Consider the following 22,567-nt stretch of genomic DNA (forward strand, 5'->3'; position numbering starts at 1 on the left):
ACGATACTGTTGCATCAGTACCGGCAAGACTGCAAGAGGTCATTAACAACAACGGTGGATGGACCCTATTAGTAGTAGTACTCCTCCATTCTTTGTCTACTCGTCTACTCTACCTTGTCATCCTTTTCCAATTCCCTTTCTCTTATTTTCTTTTTCATATCATGTTTTTGCGTCACTGTTTCTCTCTCTCTCTCTCTCTCTCTCTCTCTCTCTCTCTCTCTCCTTACAGTTTTGCCTCACAATCATGTAAACTGTAGCGTTTATATATATTCCATAATTTTGAGCATATAATATACCTGCATAGACTTTTGCTATAGTTATTTCGCCTTATTTGTATAGTTTACGGGTAAGTCATGAAATACGTGTTGGCTGACATCCGGCATAAATGGAAGTAGTGGTTCTTGGCAACAACACACAGAACGCATGTCAGTGATTCATCCGAGATTTCGTGGGACCCGACACCTACAGCCATAGTCAGTCCACAGGTCACATCCATAGTAGATTCGGTGAGAGAATAGTCGATTATAGGTAATAGTATATAATACCGTCTAGAATCGATACTTTTCATTTATGCTGGCTGTCCGCCAACACGAATTCCATGAGTTCAAGAGACTTCGGATGAAACACTGATACGCGTTCCGTTATCAGATTCCGAACCATGCATACAAGTGACGTCAAAAACCCTGACTCCGCCCCTTCAGAGCTACCATCCCCGTTGACACAAACATACCTAGCTAGTATGTGGAAACGAACTTTTGGAGCCGAGTGTACATATATGACGTGACTAGCTGTGTGGGACAGGAACAGCTGTCGAGCACTTCCCGCAGAGATGCTTGCTTTGTTGAGGTTGAAGTATCAGCAGAAATGTATAGTTGGGAACTCCCAAGGTGTGATGATAAACTGCTGTTGGGAAGTATGGTAGCGAGAGGTCCGCAGTGTTATTCCGAAAACGGAACCCAAAGGGGCGAGGTAGGAGAGGCTTGTTTCTGTATGTAATATCTACATTTGTGTCAATGGCAACGTTGTAGGCAGGGTTGTTAGGCTGGCGTTGTAGTCTGTAACAGTATTAAATAAGGAGTCCGTCTCTCTGCAAGTCTAAAGGTGGCACTCCTGCGTCGACTAAGTGACTTTTTTTTTTTTTTTTACAGCTACGGAGAAAAAAAAAAAGGCCCGCTACTTACTGCTCCAGAATAGACGTTAAAGGAGTGTTCAAAATCAGAGGTCAATTTCGTGTCCTGATACCCTCCTCTTGAAAGGGTTCAAGTCATAGGCAGGAGGAAATACAGATGAAGGAAGATTGTTCCAGAGTTTACCAGCGTGAGGGATGAAAGAGTGAAGATGCTGGTTAACTCTTCCATAAGGGTATGGGGATGAGTGTAAGTAGAAAGTCTTGTGCAGCGTGGCCGCGGGAGGAAGGGAGGCATGCAGTTAGCAAGTTCAGAAGAGCAGTCAGTATGAAAATATCGATAGAAGATAGAAAGAGAGGCAACATGGCGGCGGAATTTGAGAGGTAGAAGACTATCAGTATGAGGAGGAAAGCTGATGAGACGAAGAGCCTTTGATTTCACTCTGTCAAGGAGAGCTGTGTGAGTGGACCTCCCCCCCCCCCACACACACATGAGATGCATACTCCGTACGAGGGCGGACAAGGCCCCTGTAAATGGACAGCAACTGTGATATAGGGGATGATCTAAAAAGCACCGGTTGACAGTCGAACTACAGCGTGATGGACTGCGTCAAGTGCGGAGACAGGGTGTTGCTGCCGATGTGTTTACTTCGCAGCCGTAGGACAGTCTGGACCCGATAAGTGCCTGGTAAAGGCGTAGGATGATTGATTATTCGACAGTTCGTTGCTTGACGCCGCAACTGCGTGGTCATATGGCGCCGAACTTATTGATAAACTTTGTAAAACCTTATAAATAAAACAACACTAATAAAACTATATAAAAACTTAAAATTAAAAACGTGATAAAAACGTAACACTAATAAAACTAAAATACAAGGTAAAAACAATGATAAAAAGTCAATAAAACATACGAGAGGTTAAGGACGTCAGCCTTTTGTAGGAAGCCATAAACATCATGTCCCGGGGGGAGTGCCTACTCTCCCAGCAGCAGAGAGACAGAGAAACTCCCACCTCCGCCCCGACACCGGGGGAGGTACCACTCTCGCAGGTCCCCCAGACTGGGGCACTCGACCAGCAAGTGCCGAACAGTCAGGGGGACCAAACAGTCATCACAGTAGGACTGAACTCCCCGGGACATGAGAAAGCCATGCATGTACCTTGTGTGACCCACCCTAAGGCGGGCCAGGACAGTCTCCCTCTTACGACTTATATGGGAATACGAACAGGGACGCACAGCTCTGGTTGTGACTTCCACCATCTTAGTCGTGGCAGTCACAGCCACCCACCTGCGCTGCCACACACACTGGAGTACAGACCGCACGGTGGGATTAAAGTCCCTAACTAGAAGAGCGCACTGTGAGGGAGGCCGAGAAGCAGCGGCCCGGGCCACCTCATCGGCCTCTTCATTACCACGCACAGAGACGTGGGCAGGTACCCAACAGAAGGCAACCTGATGCCCACGCCTTTTTGTTAAAACTAGCCAGCTAATAATACATTAAACAATAGGGTGGGTGCTCCTAAAATATTATATTGCTGACAGGGCTGCCTGTTCGTCAATGTAGACATTTAAAGTATCGACAGGTAAAGTAAAAATGGTGCGAATTGCTAAAAGAATGGCAGATAGTTCTGCAGTAAAAATTGAGGCAATAGCAGGCCAAGTTCCAGAACGTGAAAAGTCTTGGAAGACAGCTTCAAATCCAACGTCAGCATCGGATTTGGAGCCTTCCGTGTATACTGGTACGGAAGTGGTTTGGCTAGCTATGTGGGACAGGAACCGCTGTCGAGCAGTTATGGCTGAGATGCTTGCTTTGTTGAAGTTGAAGTAGCGACAGAAATGTATAGGTGGGAACTCCCACGGTGTGATAGGGGGTATCTGATAAACTAATGTTGGTAATTATGGTATTGAGAGGTCCCCAATGGTACTCCGGACACGGGACCCAAAGGGGCGTGGTAGGAGAGGCTTGTTTCTGTATATAATATCTACATTGGTGTTTGTGGCAATGGTGCAGGCAGGGTTGTTAAGCTGGCGTTGTAGTCTGTACCAGTATTTGATAAGAAGTTTGTCTCTCTGCAAGTCTAAAGGTGGCACTCCTGCGTCGCCTAAAAGACTTGATATAGGGGATGATCTAAACGCACAGGTTAACAGTCGAACTGCAGAGTGATGGATTGCGTCAAGTGTGCGAAGCCGAGCGGTCGTTGCCGATGTGTATATTTCGCAACCAAAGGACAGTCTTGGCCCGATAAGTGATTGGTAAAGGCGAAGGAGTAGCGCCCCATGAAGTCCATGACAGGACACGGTAGAGATCGAGCGATCTCATGCACTTATTTTAAGGCTCTTAGGTGTGAGAGCCATGTGAGTCGCCTGTCGAAGACAAGTCCCAAGAACTTGTGTTCTTCCACAATAGGTAGACGTGAGCCGCACATGATGAGATCAGGGTCTGGATGGTGGCCTCTCAGGCGGGAAAAGTGCATGGCAACCGACTTAGATAGTGAGAATCGGAAGCCATGATTCTCTCTCCATCTGGATGTCTTGTCGATGGCATGTTGCAGTCTTCGCTCCGCGGTGGACATCCGAGACGCTGAGTACTAGATTGCCAGGTCGTCGACATAAGAGGACAACACCCCCTCTGGGAGCGATGTTGCAACTCCACTTGTGGCCAAGGCAAAGAGGACGCTTCCTTGGGGAACTCATTCCTGCTGTTCATAGGGTGGTGAGTAAGAGGCACCAACTCTTACGCGGAAGGTCCTTTCTCCAAGGAATCCCTCGATAAGCTTTGGCATCCGTCCACGGAGACCAAAGTTATGAAGCTGCTTTAAAATCCCATACCTCCCATGTCGTGTCGTAGGCCTTCTCGAGGTCAAAGAAAATGCACACCATGAGTTGTCTTTCTGCAAACGAGCGTCAAATATCTGATTCGAGACGTACAAGAGCGTCTTCTGTAGATCTCATCCTCCGAAACCCTGACTGGTAAGGAGACAGGTGGCCATTGATCTCTAGATAGTGTATTAGGCGAAAGTTTACCATCTTTTCAAAGAGTTCGCAGAGGCTGGATGTTAGAGTGATGGGTCGGTAGTGTAAAGACTGTAAATCATCGTTTCCAGGTTTGCGGATGGGAAGTACAATGGCTTTGCGCCATCCACGTGGTAAGATGCCAATCTGCCAGACTTTGTTGTATATTTGGAGCAGCCGGGTCGTGGTGCTAGGACTAAGGTGTCTGATCATGGCATATGGGATATTATCTGGGCTCGGCGACGTGTCGTTGCAGTGGGAGAGAGCGGATTGTAGTCCCGCATGGAGAAGGGAACGTTGTATATATCAGTGTTTAATGATTGTCAAGTCCAGAAGGATCAGATAGTCTAAGACTGATTAAAGAAAGGAGAACGTCGGCAACTACTTCAATCTAGTCCAAGGATGATTATACCTTCACCAGGTTTCTAAGGAAATATGAACAAAACAAGCAAAAAGTGTAAGTGTAAACATGTAAACATAAGTCCAATACACCTCCCGTAACATCAACTAGACTGGAACAGGACACAGGCGACGCGGCAGCCCGACTCGACGGTTAGGCAGCGGCGTGCAGTCCCCGGGAAACACGTCACTAGTGTGAACGGTTAAGCCCGCAGAGATGGACTGCTACCTTGTAGACGTCACTCGACGGAGGGGGACGGGCTCAGCAGAATGACAGCTGCATGAATACCCGAAGATGGTGACGCAAGGGTAGACGGGTGAGCCAGAGAGACGAACAGGCAGTGTCATCTCGGCGTGGAGACTCTGGACTGGGTAGTTTGGGCGGAGGCTCAGGCAGACCGTGCCCATAGGACTGCAAGGCTCCTCAGGTTGAGAGGGAGACGCTGGACGATCAGTGGCCCTGAACAGCCAGGCAGTGAAACTGAACGAGACGGTATCGCCACCAGAGGAAGCCTCGGGCCGGCGGGCGAAGCAAGGAAGCGTTAAACGAAGCAGCAACGCAACACTGCCGGCTGAGCAGAGAATAATCAATAAAAGCACGAACCATATATCCCCGAGTGTAAATACCTGTATGTGTGTGTGTGTGTGTGTGCTCTCCGTCTCATCAGCTCTCCTACTCTTACTAATAGTCTTAGTCCGAGAGCTAGCTACGGGTGATTGTACCCCAACGAGCCCAGAAGATATAATGCTCTAACTTGGTTAAGTTTATCACCGACAATTGAAAAAGGTTTGTCAGCTGCTTCAACTCGGGTGGGTGTTGCCCCCAGGGGGTGCCAAAATACCCCTTTTTGAGGTTGATTTTACTTTTCAAACTATACACTTCAAACTTTGTATATAAAACTATGTATTTATTCTTAATAATATGGCGATATAACTCAGAATATTTAAGGGGGATGAAGGGGTCAGCTGCCCTTAAAAAGACCCTAAAAGTGTTGGATTTTACCCCAAAAGCTACACGAATCATATTCACTCAGTATAATGATAAAATGCAGTAGATATGAATCTACTAATAACTGACACTATTTCTCGGTGGTAAAAGGGGGTCAGCTGCCCTCCAAATTTAGTCTGATTTTGGCCCTTGGGGTAAAAATGTCTTACCCCAAGAGCTACACGTACCAAAATGCAGTAGCATAGAGTTAATCTGTCCGTACCAAAATGCAGTAGCATAGAGTTAATCTGTCCAAATTGATAATGAGACTAAAACTGACAACATTATCAGGTGGTAAGATGTGGTCAGCTGACCTCCAAATTTTGCCCATTTTGACCCCGTGAGGTAAAAAAAGACAACTATGAGTTACAGTTTTTATATTTATTATATAGTTACTTTAAGTAACAAAAGTAATGTTGGAGTAAAAACTGACTTATTTTTCTGGTGGTAAGATGGAGTCAGCTGACCCCCAAAATGTGTCCCATTTAGTTCCTAGGGGTAAAACAAAATAAATTGTTCGTACAACATTCAGATTTCTACCATAGGTAGAATAAGTAGCTTAACTAATATTGACATATTAACTGACATGATTAAAGGGTGGTAAGTTAGTGTCAGCTGACCCCCAAAATTTACATCTTTGTTCCTAAGGATAACAACAACAACAACAAAAACTGTTCGTACAACATTCAGATTTTTACCATAGGTAGAGAAAATAATTTAACTAATATTGACATATAAACTGACATGATTAAAGGGTGGTAAGTTAATGTCAGCTGACCCCCAAAAACTTACATCTCTTTGTTCCTAAGGATAACAACAACAACAAAAAAACCTGTTCCTACAACTTTCAGATTTCTACCATAGGTAGAATAAATAGTTAAACTGATGCTGACATTTAAACTGGCTTGATTTAAGGATTTAAGGGGGGTGAGTTAGGGTGAGCTGACCCCCCAAATTTGCATATCTTTGTTCCTAAGGATAACAACAAAAAAAACCTGTTCCTAGAGGTTTCAGATTTCTACTATAGGTAGAAGGAGCATAACTAAGGCAGACATAAAAACTAGCATTCGTTGGAAATACCTGATGCATATAGTATAGCATAGAGTATGGAAGACATTTTACATATATTTTTTCAAGAGTATATTGTTTCTCAATATGTTAACGTGTATTCATTGGTCTTTACAGTCACTCGCTGTTTTCAGTTTCATCGTCAGTAGTATCATCTGCATCAGTGTCACTTTCCATTGCCAAGTCATCTGGAAGAAAATTTTATTTTAACTGAAATCAACCGAGGATGCTACTTTTGCTAATATGTGAAGTAACTTTAACGTTAGAGTTATTTGTAATTCTGGATTGTTTTATAGTTTCTTATACGTTCAATCCTGAAAAATGGGTTTATCAATGGCCTTCAATTATCTGCCATAATTAACACAGCAGTAATAATGAAATAGATTAATATTGCGATTATTCATTAAAAGTAAGTACATACCTGTGCAGTCATTAATATCTTCATCATCGGAGCCATCCTTGTCATTCTGCAGCACGTCGATTGTCTTGGGGTACAAGTCACCTTCTGTCCAAAGAATCTGGTAACTACCATATCCCAAAGTCCATCCAGACTCTGTTGGCGAGATAGGACTCTGAGTAGCAAGGTCAACAGAATTCCACCTGTTAGCTATGAGGTGTACTCTCTTTATTTTCTGCTTCAGGACATTGTGACACGGTGGAAGGGTGCTTCCGTCCATTTTTTTCAAACAGCTGATGCGCGCTTCATCCAATTTACCAGAAGGTTTGTACCGTTCTAGGAATAATTCCAATCGTATATCATTGATGAATTGACTTTTCCTTTTACCGTACATTTCAGCTGTGTACTTCTCAATTGATGAAAAAGTTTCATCTGATATTGTTTGTTCCTTCCCTAAGGCTGTGAAAGAGTTCTGGAAATTGGCGTTCTTCTCCAAGATCTTTAGTGGCCGAACTTTTCCTTTTCGGGAAAATGCTGCAGTGTAGTCGCAGCCAGTGAATGCATGGTATGCGGGCATCGCTGAACACAATGACTCGCCTAGGTTTGCTGCAAGCTTGGTCATGTCGATGTACCTTCGTGTATTGTTTGAGACTACTATACATTTCAGCGGCAGACAAACGCTGTTTTTCGCAAATATCTCCTAAACGAATCTTTGGATCAGTATGATATTTCAGCACACTACCTATAATACCCGGACCTAATTTATGGCTAACCTACCACATTACTATATGTCTTATGTGACGAGTTTACTTGTGAAAAATAACACAAACCCGACGAGTCATGTTGACGCATTCGAAGGAAAGTGTGCCCCCCCCCGGCACCCTCCCAAACTATTCCTAGCCACAACTACTCCCCCTTCTCGCTCTCGTTATCCCTCCTCTTCTCCCCCGAACTTCTCGCCTCCCTCATCACTCTTGTGTCCCTCCCTATTTCTCCCATCACTGTATTATATATTAGAATGTTATGTACGTGTATATGTATAGATAGTATGATTATTAACTAAGAGCATGGTACAGTTCCATGGAGGCAAGACGTATTTCACGTTGATAATTACTGTACAACAGCATGTTTACATACATATAGTATGTAGAAGGTCCATGTTTGCAGTCCTTATGGTCACCCAAGTGAACACGATGTACTGGCATTACCTGTGGTCTGGACCTTCTAGGAAAAGTTATTACTGTTATTACATACTGTGTAGTACATATTCATCATAAAATGTCAACTTGGTCCAGCTAATATAATGTTATTTTGTTGACTTGTCTCTTTCATATTTATATTTTGCCAAAATTATAAACCGCATATATTTTTCTCCATCTATACATCTGGTTATCATGCGTAATACGTAGTCATTACTATATACATATGTACATCGTGTATTATTGTAAATACGATTACATACATTCCACTACTTAAGTCATAGCCTCGGGCTGGGGAAGGGGGATGGTGTGAGTAGGGGGGGTGAAGAGGGCAACCAGGAGGGGGATACTGCGATATTGGAGTAGGGAAGGAGTGGTCTTTGGGTTGTTCGGGGCGTTGGTGGAGGGGCTAGAGGAGTACCCCACACTCGTCCGATTCTGTTTAACACCTTAGATATGATGACTGGATTAGGCTTAATATCACTCAGTAAGCTCCTAACATAACACATATTGCAACATGGTATATTAGCCATAAATTAGGTCCGGGTGTTAAAGGCAGTGTGCTGAAATATCATACTGATCCAAAGATTCGTTTAGGAGATATTTGCGAAAAACAGCGTTTGTCTGCCGCTGAAATGTATAGTAGTCCTGCATCTATCCAAACCTTGTGATTACAGAAGTTTGACTGAGATCCAAGACCAATAACTAAGCAGTCAGTGTCATTCGTTCTTATCACTATGTTTTTCTGTCCAGTTATCTTGTGCACATGGAAGAACATTCTTGCGTCTGCTTCTTCGTGGTCATTGCTGTATCTTGATTCTTCTGATTTCATGACCGAATTCCCTTCCACCACATATTTGTAGCAGGTGTCGCCATCATTTGCATACAAGGTTTTGGTTCCCAAGTGTTTCACATTGCAATCATCTGACCAACTAGCAACCAAGTACTTGACCAAAGATTCTTTAAATCCTGCGTTGCGTAAAGCACTCATCCAATTGGCTGGTCTTTTCTGATTGCCACCTGTTATTTTGAATGAATCAACAGATCCATCCCTTGCAGCTCTTTCACAGTCTTTGATTGATGGACTTAGCCATTTATCAGACACGAAGTGAATTTCATCGCCTTCTGATGCCATGATTTTCCGTAAAATGTGTGATGATATCCCACCAAATTTCGTGGGAAGGGCTGCACCTGGCAATAGATGGAAGTAAAATGATGCATCGATTATGGTGACATCGATGTGTTCCGGAGAGTTTGATTTCACCTTGTTCTCAAGATATTGCATCAGAGCCGATTTTGGTGTTTTCAGCATTGTACCATCCACATGACAGTGATAATGGTACAGGTGTCAGAGGATATTTTAGCACTTCTGCTAAGTCGATGCGTTTCTCTACTGAAGCATACAGAATGCTACCAAACAAGTCACGGACCATACATGCTGCCACTCTTTTTACATCTGTTTTCTTTGATTTTGTTCCTGCAGTTGCAAATGTTGACACCTCTTGCCGAGTAATCTTTGCTAGAAACCTTCCAGGCTCTTGGCGGCACTCATTCATGAACTTCTTTCTCTGGACTTCACCTGCTTCCCTGACATTGAGGAGAAAGCTTTCTACTTCCTCTGGAGCAGTTTTTCCAGTCCCAATATTGTACAGATGTTTGGAGTCTATGTCTTCAGTGAATGGATTCATTGTTTCTTTTATCATGTAGATTATGTCCTTGACTGTTTTGTTGTCCTTCCTAATTGCATGCTTCTTCAGCCCATGTGTTACATCTTCTTTTTTATGCATGCCAGCTTCTTGAAATACATGTGACAGAATGGATGTCCGAATGAAATGAGATTCGGCCCATCTTTGCCTTGCAGATATGGAGTTTGTCATTGCGGCAATTCCAATCCGCTGGCTGGCAGCATCCTTGTTTATAGTTTGCTCCAATGTCAGATCAATTGGACTTCCAGAGAATGGCTTCTTGGTTCTCTTAACAGAAAACAGTCCGTCTTTGAATTCTTCATAGATTTCTGGATGTGTTTCTTTAAGCTTCAGTAGATTATCGTGATACTTTACTGTCCAGCGGGCATAGTTGTGATGGTTCAAGGCGAAGAAATAGTTTGCCATTTGCAGCAATGTGTTTGTGTACCCCTCCAAGTCTCCGGTTCTGACACTGCGGCTGTATCTGTGGTACAGGTGCATCAGGCTGATGTAGCTACACCAAAACTGTGCAGTTTTTCCATTGTCCCCGGCCAGTGTTTTTTCATAGAAGTCTCTGTATCTTTCCAATATGTCGTTTCCTTCCTTTGAATGTTGGTATCTGTTGATATCTGGAGAATCACTGATGCATTTTAGCTCATTCTGAAGCACTGGTACTATGTCAGGGTTGTTTTGGCTTTTTTGAAACCATTCAAAAAAGAGTATTTCCAGAGAAACCGCTAGCAGTTCGTGTATTCTCTTGCAGCGGTTGTAATGCTTTCCTTTGATAAATCCGTTTATAGAGCCCACTGCTAGTGCACCGCACTCATTCAATATGTGCGGGGCACCAGATTCAGCGATCAGCTTCCCAATGACACAAAAATATGCTTTCTCCACATGGAATGACCCAAGTGAAATGAAGAGATTGTCAAATACCGGCTTTTCCTGGGCTTGTATTTGCAAAGCTATTTTTGCTATGGCTAGGTCGTAGGTGACAACCATGCAAGACTTGTTGGACTCCTCTGCTAATTTCTGTGACCTTTTCATTGTTTCAACAACGACAGCATTTGATGTGGGTGATTGGTTTATTTGTGGCAAATACCAAACTTTCATCTGTTTTCTACAGTCATAAACTCTCTGCATTCCATCCTGCCCACATTGGTGTATTTGGATTTTGCCACACATCCAACATCCAGAGAACATCTTTCTTCCATGACCCTAAGTCAACATTTTCCTCACTTGTCAGAAGTCTGATATCATCGGCAGCCAGTAACCCGGCGTTTTCTAGGCGTGGTTTTTTATGATAAGGCTGAATTTCAGAGCTTTCAGTTTCATAGGAACGCCGCCTTTTCTTGCTTAGGCCGACTCCAATTGTTGGCAGGGATGCTTTTGTTTTTGTTTCAGTAATATTCTCATGGTGAATTCTATCTGACTCTGGCTTTTGGGCTGAGGCTTTAGCTTCAACGAGCTGGTACGCTATGGCAACTGTATCATGAAGTGTGTCCTTGCCGCTCATAGTTTCAACAAATCGATCAAAGTTGTCCCAGGCTACTCCAGTTCCATATTCATTTCCTGAGTGCATACCAAACGGCATTTCGTTGTCATTATTTTTGACCGAAAATGTTAGTTCAGTTTCTATTTCTTCAGCCGTATGGTAACTGGCACAATGACCCATTCTGTTCAGCACTTCTATTACTTTTCTACACCCAGTCATGCTCTTCATAGCCAGAGCTGTAATCAGATGCTTTCCTGGTTTTTTCTTACCAGATGTTGCAGAAAATACTGCATCCTGACTAATAGCCCTGATTCGCCGCTGTTTTCCTGGTTGTTTCCATATTCTTGAGTCTGGACCACCAACTAAGTATTTGAAGAAGTCTTGGACTAACTCCGGGACATCAACTTCCCCACCAATTATATCTTGCATGGTCGGACTTGAAGGTATTTGCTTTTGTGGGGCTTTCATGATGGCTTCACGAAGTACCAATGCTGCATCTCTGATTTTCATTTTAATATCCATGAGTTTATCAAATTTGAAAGCAAGTGCTTCTTCTTTTGACATCTCAGACGAATGGACAATACTTCCACGTTTTGTCTTTCCTTTTGAACCACGATCCTCTCACCAAAATGTTTGGTTAATTTTTCATCCAGCTTTTGTGCTGTTGGGGTTGCATGTTGAAAGTCCTCACCACCTATTTCATGAACAGTGGCTGTATAATAGGTGTTCAGGTCAGTTAACAAATGCACCTCGCGCTTCTCAATTACATTCTGTTCAATGTAAGATATCAATGAGTCAAAAGCCTCTCTATGAACTTCTTTCTCTCTGCTTATGTACCCTGTCCTTGGTTGATTTCCATTTTTGGACATTGCCCTTGCTTGACTCTGGTACAGTGAGCGACAGTTGGCGTGGTACCTCAATCCTTTTGCAACAAAATCCTGGTCTCTTATCTGTGTTAACAATTTTTCATCCCCTTTCATTTCAGCATATTCTTGAATGTTTGCAGCAAACTGGGCTGTCTCAGCTGAAACTAATTTTTGCTCCACGTTTTTAATTTTTTTTCTAGCCGATCCACAAAACAAGCACATCGGCTGGAAATCACATGTGCCCTCTTTCGATGTTGCTGCCGATTCGTTCAAGCTTAGTGATTGTTTTTCTTGGCTCATGTGACATGAAGGATTTTCTTGGCTCATGTGACACGAAGGTTTGGTTGCAGATCTGTGAGCCTTTGGTAATGCTGTAAATTTCCTATAGCACTCGTGGTGATAACCATGGATACTGTCTACTACAGTTGGCAGGGATATGTCAGCATATTTCAAGTTTTTTTGTTTTCGTAGCATTAATATTTCCTTGCATTTTGCCAACTTGTCATCTTTGAAGCAAATGACTCTACCAAAATCTTGATACTTATCACTGCTCTTGATGTGTAAGGAACACAGCATTTCATCTGAAAAGTCACAACAGTACCCTTATCAGGCCACAGTCACTCTGTTTTCAATTATATTTGTTATCAACTGTCACAATTTCTAATTATATTGTAATATAACTGGCGCTTGGTTTTCATAATAATAAAGTGCTTTAAAGTTTGAAAACTCACTGTACCCCGTTATTCACCCCGCCCGTGCATCCCTTACACCAAAAAAAAAAACATGTTTCATGCAGGGAACCCCAACAACAATAGTTTTACATGTATAGTGTATCACAATATAAAGCATTTTGCAAGAAAAAGTGTGCAGCGAGTTAAATGACTTACCAGGCGCAGATTTAGTGTTTTGATTGTCTGATAATTCATTGCTTTCCTGACCTGACGACAGTGACTGGATTGCTGGATGGTCTTGACTATTTGATGCAATCTTGTCTGTGCTGAGATCACCAGACAAATCATCACCTAAAAGTTATGATAAAGAACCTTTTAACATCGGCATTTCAAACTAGTAACAGTAATAAAAAAAAGTATAAAAAATACTCAGAATTTGATTCTTCTAAATTAGCAAAATGAAACCACTAACCTCCTGATATTACATCGCCCTCATCCATCGTCATAAACCGTGTTTTTAGATTTCCAAAGAAATCATACACATGTTCTCTGAAAAGTTCATCGAATGGTGTTAGGGTAGTACGTACATAGAAAGTTGTGGATATACCTTGATTTGAAGTGCTCCACGTATGTGTCAATAATGTTGCCGTCAAACAATAACTAACAAGCAAAAACAAAGTAAGTAGATGATAATATATTAAGCAAAACAAAATGGGAACTACCACTTACGCTTTGCAACAAAATGGGAACTACCACTTACGCTTTGCATAACTACTCCGGCTTATGCGTTTGACACAGTCAGTTGACTACACCACACCATGCAGTTAACCACGACGTTGCTTGCACGACCCCTATGAGCAGAGCCTCATAGCGAGCCTTCCCTCTCGTTTGGTGCAAACCCAGGTACTGTTATCCTGGCCGTCACAGCACCAAGCAGCCACACAGTGCAGCCACAAAAAAAACAGTTTAATAATAAAAACACAGACAATCAACACTCTATAACTTAGATCACCAACTAGGAGCTCGTAGAACCCTGGGGGCTTCCGGCGACCATCACCAAGGGTTCTCCAAAAAATCGTAAAATAATCCTGTGCTATTACAGTATGACTTTTCACCAAGTCTATCATATTAGCTCATTTGATGCAATCTTGAATTCCAAACTCAGTATACATTGCTTAATAACTAAAAAAAAACAGACGATCATATCTTGCATTAGAACACTATTAACAAGGGTGCCTTGGAAAATGAAAATTCATGGGAGGGGTTCCACCAAGGTTTGGAATCACTGCTCTTTAACGTATGATTTATATCACCGATACACCACCATATGTACATACCATGACACACGCACCCTATAAATAATCACAACAAGTATACCTATATACGCATACAATGATAGTATATATCAAAAAAAGATAACATAATACAAACAATGAAAATACTTACATACGGGAAATCCGAGAGTTGGTTCGTTGTACATGGCTGGAGAGGGCGAGACTGAGGAGCCGTGTTCAGCACACTCCCCACAATACCTCCCAATGAATTATTATACTAGCAATGAGACAATGAATCTGTGAATGAAGCCTGGCTTCAGATTATTTTTTTCTCTCATTGTAACCTGCCGTCTCGGATCAGCGGAAACACAAGACACGAGTTTGGTAGATAGGAGAACATCAAACAACCGAGTACCATTTAAGGCCGGTCAGCCCTGACAAATATCTGATTTTAGAGTAAGTTCTTAGGTAGGCATTTGTTAACAGAAAATTGTAAGAACATAATTTATTTCATTACCCCTACGAACCAGAGGGGGAAATTTGGGGGTCAGCAGACCCTAACTTACCACCCTTAAATCAAGTGAGTTTAAATGTCAGCATCAGTTTAACTATTTATTCTACCTATGGTAGAAATCTGAAAGTTGTAGGAACAGTTTTTTTTGTTGTTGTTGTTATCCTTAGGAACAAAGAGATGTAAATTTTGGGGGTCAGCTGACACTAACTTACCACCCTTTAATCATGTCAGTTAATATGTCAATATTAGTTAAGCTACTTATTCTACCTATGGTAGAAATCTGAATGTTGTACGAACAATTTATTTTATTTTACCCCTAGGAGTCAGCTGACTCCATCTTACCACCAGAAAAATAAGTCAGTTTTTACTCCAACATTACTTTTGTTACTTAAAGTAACTATATAATAAATATAAAAACTGCAACTCATAGTTGTCTTTTTTTACCTCACGGGGTCAAAATGGGCAAAATTTGGAGGTCAGCTGACCACATCTTACCACCTGATAATGTTGTCAGTTTTAGTCTCATTATCAATTTGGACAGATTAACTCTGTGCTACTGCATTTTGGTACGTGTAGCTCTTGGGGTAAGACATTTTTACCCCAAGGGCCAAAATCAGACTAAATTTGGAGGGCAGCTGACCCCCTTTTACCACCGAGAAATAGTGTCAGTTATTAGTAGATTCATATCTACTGCATTTTATCATTATACTGAGTGAATATGATTCGTGTAGCTTTTGGGGTAAAATCCAACACTTTTAGGGTCTTTTTAAGGGCAGCTGACCCCTTCATCCCCCTTAAATATTCTGTGAGTTATATCGCCATATTATTAAGAATAAATACATAGTTTTATATACAAAGTTTGAAGTGTATAGTTTGAAAAGTAAAATCAACCTCAAAAAGGGGTATTTTGGCACCCCCTGGGGGCAACACCCACCCGAGTTGAAGCAGCTGACAAACCTTTTTCAATTGTCGGTGATAAACTTAACCAAGTTAGAGCATTATATCTTCTGGGCTCGTTGGGGTAAAATCACCCGTAGCTAGCTCTCGGACTATCTGCCATGTTGCCTCTCTTTCTATCTTCAATCGATATTTTCATGCTGACTGCTCTTCTGAACTTGCTAACTGCATGCCTTCACTCTTCCCACGGCCCCGCTGCACACGACTTGCTACTAATGCTCATCCCTATACTGTCCAAACCCCTTATGCAAGAGTTAACCAGCATCTTCATTCTTTCATCCTTTACACTGGTGAACTCTGGAACAATTAGGGAGGCGGTGGCTGAGTCGTCAGAGTAACGGCCCCGTGTTCAGGAGGACGCGAGTTCAATCCCCGCCCGGTGCCACCAAGCTGGGATTTTTCAGCCGCCGCCGAGTGGCTTAAAACTACCCACATGCTGTCCAGAAGACCACCTATCAACCCGGACTCTAGATTCTAGGATCAAAGATGAGCTCTGGGAGGGCAGCATGAGCCAATGCAAGATGGCGCCACTATAAACACTCGCCTGCGCCAGAACAGGCTGGGCCGACCATCAGGGCCCACCGGAAAGAAGCCTTGGACAGACCATCAGGATCCACCGGAAAGAAGCCTACCGGCGCCATAGGCCGCAATGTAAAAAAAAAAAAAAAAAAAAAAAAAAAAAATCTTCCTTCATCTATATTTCCTCCTGCCTACGACTTTAACTATTTCAAGAGGAGGGTATCAGGGCACCTCTCCTCCCGGAATTGAAATCTCTTTCGGCCACTCTGTAATCTTTTTAGGAGCAGCAAGCAGTGGGCTTTTTTTTCATTATTATTTTTTTGTGCCTTTTAGCTGTCTCCTTTGCTGTAAAAAGAGAGAGAGAGAGAGAGAGAGAGAGAGAGAGAGAGAGAGAGAGAGAGAGAGAGAGAGATACTACTACATTGTTTTGAAGTAATTTCCTTAATATATGGTGCATTTTGATATAAATGTAACTTGTAAGGTTCTTGAAATGCAACACATTATTACAATTAGATATTTACTTCTGATAATGAATTTTCTCTTTTGATCTCGTCACCATCAGCACTTCATGAAAGAGCAGAGCAATGGCAGCCTGAGGTTCCTTCGTTTGTGAAAAAACATTTTACGTATTGTGGAATATGCTCATCAACAAGACGCCTCGGAACATGACAACTTTCTCTGAATCGTGGTTTAGTTTACTCATTAGGAATATGACTTGAGCACTTAATTAAAATTAATTTATATATCCCTCTCCACTTCTCATATAATTTTGCGTGACTCTTGCATGTCATTAATAGAGTAATATCATGATAGTTACCACAGTCCAGTTTCGAGTGTCAGCTTCTTTCACTGTTTTTCTGGATTATAGTTAATATTATTACTAAGTACATCGATGATCTTTATCAGACTGTTGCACGCACATCAAATGTGGCCAAATAACTATATGTTTTGTTGATATTACCTGAGTTGGATTGTTGCTCATCACAGCTTTGACCTACTCTGCGCCCTTCTCATGTATAGTTCACATATTACAATCAGTGACATTCTATTGATTATTTGTCACTGATTTTCAATGCAAAATGAATCAAGTACAAATTATTTTTACATAAATCTAAATATAACGGCACTTAGTTAATGTCACCAGAATGAGCTCTTTAAGAAAACAATCTTGTAGCAATGCTTTCAAGCATTTTAATTGAAATTTAAACTTTTCTTTATGGTTTGTCATGTATCCCCCAGTTAATAAACTTCTTTCAAGTTGTGTATATTTTGTGCAGTGTATGGTGTTTGGCCTTACTGAGGAAGTTCCGTGTCTGAGCTGTGCGGCTGATCCCCTGTACATTGAGGGCATTCTCTTCTCCGTCGGGTGCTGTGGGGCTAAGAGAGTGCATGAGTGGGAATATGAGTGTCTTGTCTTGCCTACCTCCCCATCTTGGGGGGTAGCTAATTTATGTAGGTATTGATATCTGTCTCCATTTCAGAATTGAATGAGGAAAGTGACGTGCCAGAAACTCAGGAGCCCAACAATGCTTCCGTGCCTGAGAACCTGAACACACCAGGAACTGTAGCATCCTCCAAAGAGGCGCCAGGCTGTCAATGAAAAGGAGGCAGTGTAATGCTGGGATCACACATCCGCGATTTCGCTCTGCGACGGTTGGCGATTTTGAAAATTTCCGAAATCGGCATATACGCTCGACATCGTAGCGACGTCACTGCGATTAGTCGCAATAGTCGCGCGCTAAAGTTTGCACGACTTGCGGGTGCCGGCCCGTCGCGCAAACATTTTGAAATTTTCAAAAAGTTCGCAGAAAGTCTGCGATATTGGCCAAATCGCACGATTATTCGCACGGTTAAGCGAGAGACCATCGCAGTATGCGCTCGCATACCCTAGTCAAACGCAAGGGGTCGCGGCGTATGCGAGCGTATATGCGAGCGACTTTGTACATCGTGCGTATGGCAGCGACGCTGCTTCGGAAAGCGAGATGGCAGCGAGCGAGCGGGAGGGTGTGAAAAACCGTTGGCGAGCGACCACTCGCTCGCACTCACACTGTCCTGCCACACGCCGCTACCCTGCCCGCCTGCAAAATAATAGCCTAATATTCATGAATTTATAATAATAGCATATTATTCCTAACTGCTAAATAATAGCTTAGTGTGTTGCCTCCCTCTGGAGGCAATGTTGACACTCAGGTAGGCAGGGGCGCCGGCTCAAGCTGTCCGCGTTACCGTGTGTTAGCCCAGATCGGTGCACAATAGTGTAGTGATGCTGCTCTAGTTTACCTATCCAACGAGCAAGCTGGCCCTCAGGGTTTTTCAGTGACTTCAGCCACCGCAATGCAGCGTGATCCGTGCGGATGGTGAAAGTTGCACCGTACAGGTAAGCATGGAAAAAGTCAAGGCTCTTGACTACTGCCAGGAGTTCTTTCCGGGTCACGCAATAGTTTTTCTCGGCTGGGATAAGCTTCTTGCTGAAGTAGGCCACAACCCGTTCCATGTCGGCACATGCCTGGGACAGCACTCCACCAATCCCCTCATCACTGGCATCACAATCCAGTATAAAAGGCTTAGAGGGGTCTGGGTAGGTGAGTACGGGCGAGCTGATGAGGGCCTCCTTGAGCTTCTCAAAGGCAACCTGAGTTTCCGCTGTCCACTCAAACTTGCGCCCCTTCTTCGTCAGGAGATGCAGTGGTGCAGCAATCGTAGCGAAGCCTTTCACAAACCTGCGGTAGTATGAGCACAACCCGAGGAAGCTCCGCAGCTCCTTCACGTTGGTGGGTGTCGGCCAGTCCCTTACCGCAGCCACCTTCTCAGGATCAGTGCGTACTCCAGCCTCGCTCACGATGTGTCCCAAGTATTGGACTTCCTTTTGGAACAAACAGCATTTCTTCGGGCTGAGCTTAAGGTGTGCAGCTCTAGACCGGGCGAAAACCTCTGATAGCCTTTCCATCTCCTGCTCGAAGGTCTGGCCAAAGACAATCACGTCGTCGAGGTAGATGAGTGCCGTCTTCCAGTGAAGTCCCTCCAGCACCCTCCATCAGCCGCTCGAACGTGGCCGGCGCGTTGCACAGGCCAAAGGGCATGACCTTAAACTGCCACAGGCCTTGACCGTAGGAGAAGGCTGTTTTCTCTTTGTCCTGCTCCGCCATTTTGACTTGGTGATACCCAGACTTCATATCCAGTGTTGAAAACCACTTGGAGCCCACCAAAGCGTCGAGCGTGTCGTCGATCCGTGGGAGTGGGTATGAATCCTTGGTGGTGAGATCGTTGAGGGCTCGGTAGTCCACGCAGCACCTGAGGGAACCGTCCTTTTTCCTGACGAGCACTACAGCAGACGCCCACGGGCTGCTGGACCGCTCGATTAACCCCTGTTGCCGGAGATCATCCATCACCTCATCCATCTCCTTGCGACGGGCTGGTGCCATCCTTCGAGGAGCTTGCTTCACTGGGCGGTGGCTACCTGTGTCGATGTGGTGCTCTACCAGGTCCGTACACCCCAAGTCCAGGTCTCCTGTGGAAAACACATCTGCATTCCTCACGAGAAGCTCCCTGAGCTGTTCCACTTGGGGCTCCTCTAGACACTTGGAGCTCCTGTCAAACAGGTCGCGCAGGTAGTCGGGCAGCTCCTCCTGGGGGTTCGTCAGGGTTCTCCTGCAGACACAGGTTCTCGGTTTCTGGTCGATCTCTTGGCACAACCCCACCATGGTCCCTTGTTCTATTTTCTTTGGGCTGAAGGAGACATTGGCCACGACGACAGGCACTTCCGCTGCAGTAGGGTCTGCCAAAGTACTGCCTACAATCACCCCGTTTTCTACCGGACATCGACTTCCACTCTCTACCACACACAGACTAGCCGGGGGGGCACCCGTAATTTGACAGGGTAACAGCATCTCTGACCTCGGAGGAATAATGGTGGTGCGTTTGACTGTCACTGGCAGGCCCTCCTTGTGGCTTCCTCCTACAGTCAGTTGCTTAGCGCGGAAGTCCAGCTCGCACCTGTGGGAGACAAGATAATCCATACCTAGGATGCAGGGGTCGTCCATGTCAGCCACGTACACAGAGAGGGACTCTTCCTTTCCTCCGAGCTCAAACTTCACGTCCACTGGCCCTCTGAGCTCTGCATAGTGTCCAGTGACTCCGCACAGTCGATGCGACGTCTTAGGAAGCCGACGATGACTCACCACGTCAGGCCGCACCAATGTGCGTTCCGAGCCTGTGTCGACGACCACAGGCCACAACACTCCGTCAACCTTGCCCTCCACTTGGCAGCTCGTTATGGTGGTTCTCCTGCACGTTGATATCTTCGGGGCATGTACAGGACAGACTGGTCGTTGCCCCCGTGAACCAGTCCTTCTTAGTTTCCCGAGTGGTGGTCCCTCGTTGGGGGCACATTTTTCCGACACTCATTCTTCCAGTGCCCCTTTTCTCCACAGGTCCAGCACTTGGGTCCTTCTCTGGGCTTCTTCTTAGCGCCACCTTCATATTCCTTCTTCCTCTTATAGCATTCGTTCTCCTTGTGCCCAACCTTCTCGCAGTACCAGCACGTTCCTTGGAACCTGTCTGTGTCGCTGACAGCGCCCTTTCGTGCCCTAAAGCCAGAAGTCGAGTCGTCCCTGAAGCTTGACAAGTTAGACCTAACAAAGGACTCAAACTCCATGGCACGTGCCAGAGCTTCCTGTATTGATGTTGGCTTAGCTTGGTTCACTTGTATCTTCAGCTGAGGGCTGTCCAGGGCATCGATGAATTGATCACGCAGCAAAACCGTCAGCAGGTCAGGGGTGGCACCTGGGTATGCCTTGTGCGCAATGCTCTCAAGGTTCTGAGCGAGTTCCTGAAGAGACTCGCCGCGCCTCCTGTTGCGGGTTCTGAACCTAACCCTGAAGAGCTCGTTCTGGTGCTTGGTCCCATATCGTTGCTCCAGCGCCTGTGCCAGCCCGCTGTAGCTGCCCTTTGTCGCATTGTCGAGCTGAGCAAGGACCTCCAGCGCCGCCCCTTTCAGGCTAGTGGCCAGCTGTACCGCGCACTCTTGGTCATCCCATCCGTTCCGAGCTGCCAACAGCTCAAACTGAGCGCGGTAAGCCTCCCAGGAGACCTTGCCATCAAACTCCTGAGGCTTCTTTCTTACAAGCGAACCCAGCAGACTCATGGGGCTGGCGGAACTTTTTGCGGGGCTCAAACTACCCCGGACTTGCGTAGGAGAAGCATCTTGGGTACAACTAGCCCTGCAGGCACTGGCTGTCCGTTTCCAGCCAAGCAGTCTTCAAGGGCCTTCACTCTGTCACTTATTTCTAGTATTTCTTTGTGTGTCGTCTCCCGTACCACCTCCATCTCTTGTTGAAGATTTGTGTGTTCTTTCTCCACTTCTATCAGGCGTTGTCCCGAGTTCGTGGTCACATCAGTCATTTCTCTTCGCACTGATTCACTTCCATCTTGTACTGCTTTTAGCTGTAGATGTAATCCTGTGAAGCGATCTTCTAGCTGTTCTTTGAGTTCTTGGAGTGTTCCTTCTTGTTGTTGCTGTGCTCTTTCTTGTTGTTCTTTGAGTTCTTGGAGTGTTCCTTCTTGTTGTTGCTGTGCTCTTTCTTGTTGTTCTTTGAGTTCTTGGAGTGTTCCTTCTTGTTGTTGCTGTGCTCTTTCTTGTTGTTCGTTGAGTTCTTGGAGTGCTCTTTCTTGTTTCTCCCCCTGTAGTCTCAAGGCTTCCAAAAGTTCGGTCAACATGTCGTCCCTCTGGGCAGCTTGGGAACGAGTCTCCATGGCGAAAAATAAATGGCTACACTCCTGACGCCAATGTTATGCCGGACGTGTTACTTGGGTGATCCGTGTCGCCGTCAGGAGACTCCGTGGGAGGGAGATATGTAAACACTTCGCACAGCTTCTGTAGTTTAATATTCTTCCTTAGTAGTACACTTCACTCTGACTCTTCACTTAATACTAGCTTACTATGACCGGGACTGGCCCTCTCTCGCCCTCTTCTCCTATATATATCCAGAACAGTACAGTCTAGAATGTTACAGTATATTTTAGATCATACAAGAACATGTAGCAAAAATATATGCGAGTTGGCAACACTTCCCGCCTGGCGTCTGGCCGCGCCCCGCGGGGCGCGGACGGCTCGCCTTGTTCCCCGCCCCCCTGCTCGTTCCTCCCGGAGCCTTCAAGAGGCCCATGGACGCCGGGGGAAGCTTCCAGCACAACAATATTGAGAACCTATAAGGTTGATCAGCCGAAATAATAACCTTAGCGTTAGAGCGTCGGGATATGCAGGGTGCCAAGATTAATTTCTGGTTAGTGTGTGTGTGTGCCCGCCTATTATGGGTCGTACAGCGACGCGCCCTCGACGTTTTCTCGACCATGCGTGCGACGTCGAGCGTCGTCGAGCGGCTAGACGAGGGTCGGTCGCGCATA

At 44.7% G+C, this 22,567-nt stretch overlaps 1 protein-coding gene across 10 annotated transcripts; it reads right to left on the reverse strand.

Annotated features, from left to right (window-relative positions):
- Positions 1–5,811: 5,811 nt before the first annotated feature.
- On the reverse strand, positions 5,812–14,614 carry LOC126991789 (uncharacterized). 10 transcript variants are annotated; one of them, XR_007745857.1, is made up of 6 exons: positions 14,348–14,607; positions 13,655–13,815; positions 13,374–13,450; positions 13,118–13,252; positions 7,013–12,811; positions 5,816–6,779 (listed from the first exon to the last, which is right to left on the reverse strand). XR_007745857.1 is itself a non-coding variant. In XM_050850485.1 (4 exons), the coding sequence occupies exons 1-4, from the start codon at positions 13,405–13,407 to the stop codon at positions 6,709–6,711; spliced, it is 372 nt and encodes a 123-aa protein (XP_050706442.1). In that variant the 5' UTR covers positions 13,408–13,636; the 3' UTR covers positions 5,812–6,708. The 10 variants fall into 10 exon arrangements, 2 of the variants coding, with proteins under 2 accessions (XP_050706442.1, XP_050706432.1); XR_007745859.1 differs by lacking the exon at positions 13,655–13,815 and having other exon boundaries at positions 14,348–14,606; XR_007745850.1 differs by lacking the exon at positions 14,348–14,607 and having other exon boundaries at positions 13,655–14,271.
- Positions 14,615–22,567: the final 7,953 nt, after the last annotated feature.

Source organism: Eriocheir sinensis, chromosome 7 (genome assembly GCF_024679095.1).
Source record: "Eriocheir sinensis breed Jianghai 21 chromosome 7, ASM2467909v1, whole genome shotgun sequence".
NCBI classification, from domain to species: domain Eukaryota; kingdom Metazoa; phylum Arthropoda; class Malacostraca; order Decapoda; family Varunidae; genus Eriocheir; species Eriocheir sinensis.